The following is a 5,313-nucleotide window of genomic DNA, read 5'->3' as shown; positions in this document are numbered from 1 at the left end:
GAGTCAGGGCATTGACTCGCCGAGTCCCAACATGGGTGAGTTCAGCTCCCAACTCACCGAGTCACCCCCTGTGACTTAAGGCTCAACTCGACACATGAAGAAGGGACCAACTCTATGACTCGCGACCAGACTCGCCGAGTCACCTATGCGACTCGCCGAGTCGTCGCCATGCACTCCTTAAATATACCGATTTGCTCGGTTCCAGACCATGCCATTCATAGATCTGGACTTCTAGGACACGAATCACACGTAAAGTTTCCAACTTTACGTGTGGATATCCACCAATAAGGATTATAAGGCTCAAAATGTCTCAAAATGGTAGATCTAGGGCTAACAAGCCTTATGGGACCAAAAAGCTAACAGGTTTGAGCTCCTGGAGCTCAATCTTACATAGATCCAAAGGCCAAACGCCTTATTACAACATATAATGAACATGCAACTTGGGAAATTGACCAAGAAGGACCCAAATGAAGTTTTAAGCATAGAATCAAGGGGAAAACGGGTTATACCTCAAAGGAAATGTTGAAATGACACAAGGATGGCTGATCTCCTTCTCCTCTTCTTGATCTACTCCTCTTACACTTCAAAACCTTCAAGAATACACCAAAAGCACCTCAAACTCTCAAGAAAACAAGGGAAAACGATGTAGGGGGAGTTCTGGGGGTGAATGGGGACGAGTTGGGGAGGAATGAGGGTTTAAATAGGGTGCAAACCCTTGAAACTTAGGGTTTCATCCCGCAGCGGTGACTCGCCGAGTCCAGGATATGGACTCGTCGAGTCGCCTACTTAAATCGCGTCCTGAGTCCCGTCCCTACTCGGCGAGTCGGACCCTATGACTCGCCGAGTCTAAGGCTAAATTAGGGCAATGCTCAAATAAAATTCACATACCGGAAACCAGGTGCTACAGCTTCATACTAGGTCTAACTATTGACTCTGACTATGTCTTCTACTCACATGTTGTATACATGTGTGTATATGAGAATGTATTGTTATTACCCAATGCAAGCTCATGAGAGGGATGAACTTGAAGTGAAGATAGTTGTTAGGTGCAATTTGTGCACCTTTTTGCACACCTTTTAGCCCCATTTCATGCATCTATTTAGCATATTTGTTCTTCCTTTTTCTTGCATTTCATCATATTCATGTTAGTCTCTAGAACAACCTTATTTGCACACTTTCATGTCCTTTTCAGGTAAACCGGAGCTTGGAATGCACTTTGGGAGGTGCCGGGAAGCATTGGTGAAGATTTCAGGATGATTGGGCGAAAAACAAAAAAGTTGGAAAAATCAAGTTTGGATTCGGAGTCAGAGGGGTACATGGGCCGTGTTGGATTTACACTGTAAAATCAACACAAGCCGTGTTGGCTGCTGAACACGGGCCGTGTCAGTTTAGCCTATTTTAACACGGGCTGTGTTCGACCCAAAAACCAACTTTTGACAGTTTTTCCTATCTTTCATATTATGGGTCGAGGGCCATTTTTACATACACACAACATATCGAGCACATTTTGAGAAGGGATTTCGAAGGTTTTTGCAAGGGGTTGATTAATAATCATTTGGAAACATTATTTCTAGTATTTGTAAGTTGTAATTGCACATTATTTCCATCTATTAAACTTGTGATATTGTTCTAGCCATGTGTGGCTAGAACCCTAGTTTCTCCAATTTCATGTTTTGACTTCTTGGTAGTGACTTCAATCATATGACATGATGTTTGTTCTTAATTTCTATCTAGTGACTTTGATTTAGCTTTAATCGAATGTTTGCTTCTAATTGTGATTCTTATTGGCCATTTGAATTAGGGTTAGATCATTCAAGTTATCTCTTTTAAAAAATCCGTAATTGTTTTGTGAAATTGAACAAGTAACAAGCATTAAATTGATCTCTATTGAATGAACTTAGTGTAAATCCTATTTATACACTTTCACACTCTCGAGCTTGTGAGGAATATTGGGTGTTGTTGGGAACATTCACATAAAGCTTCATGCGATCTTTTAATGTAATAATAAGAGCTTGTTTAGATTAGGTTAGTAAGGTTAGGGTTAATCAAAGAGCTTGTTTTGGTTAATTAATGTGGTGAATGAGAAGTCTTAGAGCTTATTAACACTTTCAAGTACCAACTTAGATAAAACTGAATGAATATTGTGTCATCTTTGAGTCACATTGCTAAGTTGTCATACATGAAGTTGGAGTCCTTACAAAATCTGAATTTAATTCACTCATTTAGCTGATTACGTGTGTTTTTAACTTGTTGTTTAGTCATTGCATTCTAAACCCCCTTCTTTAATCTTTTGTGAACAAGTACCCTGCACAAAGGGGTATTAGACTGATTGTCCCGTGTCTCTGTGGATCGACCATACTTGCCTTGTACTACCTTTTAGTGCAATATAGTGGGATTCTTTTGGAGTATATCGTACCCCTTTATTTGTTGGGTTTGACACGCCTAACAAATTGGCGTCGTTGCTGGGGATACGGTGTTACTAATTGTTTATGCTTAGATCTTTCCGTACAGGTACACCATTGTCAATTGACTCGGAGATAGAGAAGACTGCAAAGAAGTTAAGGAAACAAGACAAGCTTCGTAGGAGGCAACCGGGTTCCGGGACTTCTTCATCTTCTAACCCTCCAGTAATCAACATTTGGGAGGACATACCCCTCTCAAGTGTGTCCGCATCCGAAACAGAAAGTCTTTCACTCTCATCTCAACCATCCTCACCCAAAACACCACCTAGTTCACTATTCCAAAGCTTTGTCCAATTTTAATATATATATATATATATATATATATATATATATATATATGAAATAATTAAAATAAATTTATTTAAAAATAAAAGATAAATTTAGACTAAACAACAAAAAATAAAAAATAAAAATATATTCTAATAAATGAATGTTTTTTTGCCACATGTCATATTTTCGTTCAATTTGCCAAATGTCATATTGTGGTTATTTTGAATTTTTTTTTTCACATCTAATTTTAATGAATTCCACATAATATGTTAATGTAATAATTATAATAAATGTAGTAATAAATAAATAACAATTTCATTAATAGAAATACCTTTTTATTTCAAATTTCTCAAATTAAAGATCATTAGTTTATTTTATTTATTTATTTAATTTTAAAAGATAAAAAAAATCAATTTTAATAATTTATTATTTTTTTATTTTCTTATAAATTCAAAGTTCTTAAATATTTTAACCTTTATATTTAATTTTTTTAATCTTACCTAATAAATAAAGAATTTTTTGCCACATATATTTTTCTCCTTTATTTGGACACATGTCATTTTTTAGAATTTTTAAAGTTTTTTATTTTTCATTTGTCATTTTATTGTATTTTTCATTTTGTTAAATTAAAATTTCATATTTAATATGTAAGGTAATATATATATATATATATATATATATATATATATATATATATATATATATATATATATATATATATATATATATATATATATATATATATATAATGTATTGAATACATTAAAACCTCATTAATTTTTATAATTCGATTTTTTTTTATTTTTCTTATAAATTTAAACTTTTTAAATTGTTAAAATTTTATATTTAATTTTATTTAAAATAATCTTATATACGAATCTCATAGTTAATCAACCAATGTAATATATAGAGTTCCAACTAATAATATACGCATAATAATAATAATAATAATAATAATATATGTGGCGTCATGGAAATACAGATGGGGCTTCCCCTAATCGCCGCGTCAACACCAACCTCCTCTCATCTGTTCTCGGCAATTACCATAAATTTCCAAGGCATTTCCAAATCATTTCACGGTTTCAGAAACTGAAAAACCATGTTAGAATACTTCCCTCGCGACATATATCTCCAGATCCTCAAATGGCTCCCTCTCAATTTCATTCTCCAATGTCGTACCGTCTGCAAATCATGGAATTCCCTCGTTTTAAGCAACGATTTCATCTCCGTTCACCACAATTTAACCAAATCGATCATCGAAAACGGAAATCAAACGCTATTGATCAGGTATTTCGATCGAACACGTAAACTCGAGCAATACATCATCGGAAAAGATGACGAAACTTTCGGGTTAAACTTTTCTAATATTGATTTCCAATATGCGAGCACAAGCGCCTATTTTAGGGTTGTCGGATATTGTGATGGCGTATTTTGTTTGAGCGATGACTTATTTGATTCCATGTCTAAGGTTATTCTCTGGAACCCATCGATCAGAAAATCCATACGGGTTATGGTTCCGAACAATGAACAAAGTTTGACTCAAAGGACTGTTTTGGGGTTTGGTGTTTGTCCAAGGACTCACGATCCAAAGGTTGTGAGAATCATGTATACGCATAACTTCTCGATGCCGCATAAGCTTCAAGACGCTCCATTGATAGACGTGTTTTCACTTTCATCAGGTGGTTGGAGGCAGCCTCTCGGGGGTAATCATAACAGTACCCTACATAAAATGATTCGATTAACTTGGTCTCAGGTTTGCTTTAATGGAGTTATACATTGGGTTGCTTGCGACTGGAAACATGACGCGAGGCTTCGTTGTTTGATCATATCATTTAATTTGGTCCATGAAGTGTTCGATGAAATGCCACTACCAGATGTTTTAACTCATCATGATGTCTCAAGCTTGTCAATCAGTACTCGCAAAGGAGATCTTGTCATGCTTGAGTATGACATGGAAAGAGGGAAGGAATGTTGTGGTGTATGGGCTATGAAGGAGTATGGTGTCGCAAGATCATGGGAAAAGTTATATGTTGTCCATCTTCCTGGTATGTTAAGAAAGACGATTGGGTTTAGGAGTAATGGGGACATGGTAGTGGCGTTGAAGAATCATGAGTTAGTGACTGTTGAATGCACAGGGAATATCAGGAGTCTTGATGTATATGCCAACATACGTTCTTTCTTCCTTGGGTCATATATGGAATCCCTAATTTTGATCAGTCAGATGGATCGACAGATGTATCTTGTTAATGGTGATGATGATGATAATGTTTAAGTATGTACTATGTTTCGTTTGTTAATGAATATTCACAAAAGTTTTGGGTAGTGAAAATGAAACCTTAGATGTTTTTACGACAAATGATATCTTAGTTATGTTATTACAAACATTTAGGCGTAAAATTACCCAACCAGTATACATCATATTTGAATGAAAAAGAAACTAGAACATTCAAACATTTAACCACAATCCATATTTGGGCGAGAACCAACATATTTGTTGAACGAATTTTAATGATTTGTCTATAAAATTATCCAAAATGAAAATTATATTAAGTATCTTGATCGTTACTCATGAACGGAAAGA

The 5,313-nt window shown here is 35.2% G+C and overlaps 1 protein-coding gene across 1 annotated transcript; it reads left to right on the top strand.

Annotated features, from left to right (window-relative positions):
* Window positions 1-3,722: 3,722 nt before the first annotated feature.
* Window positions 3,723-5,073, top strand: LOC145092316 (F-box protein At3g07870-like). The gene has a single exon (XM_079030240.1). The coding sequence runs from the start codon at window positions 3,832-3,834 to the stop codon at window positions 5,002-5,004; it is 1,173 nt and encodes a 390-aa protein (XP_078886366.1). The 5' UTR covers window positions 3,723-3,831; the 3' UTR covers window positions 5,005-5,073.
* The last annotated feature ends 240 nt before the right edge of the window (window positions 5,074-5,313 follow it).

This window comes from Lactuca serriola, chromosome 3 (assembly GCF_051521515.1).
Source record: "Lactuca serriola cultivar US96UC23 chromosome 3, Lser_US96UC23_V15, whole genome shotgun sequence".
NCBI lineage: Eukaryota > Viridiplantae > Streptophyta > Magnoliopsida > Asterales > Asteraceae > Lactuca > Lactuca serriola.
This window is presented reverse-complemented; position numbering and strand designations above follow the sequence as displayed.

Coding starts and splice junctions, on each gene's coding strand:
- LOC145092316 (XM_079030240.1), top strand. CDS start 3,832: ATGTTAGAATACTTCCCTCGCGACATATATCTCCAGATCCTCAAATGG.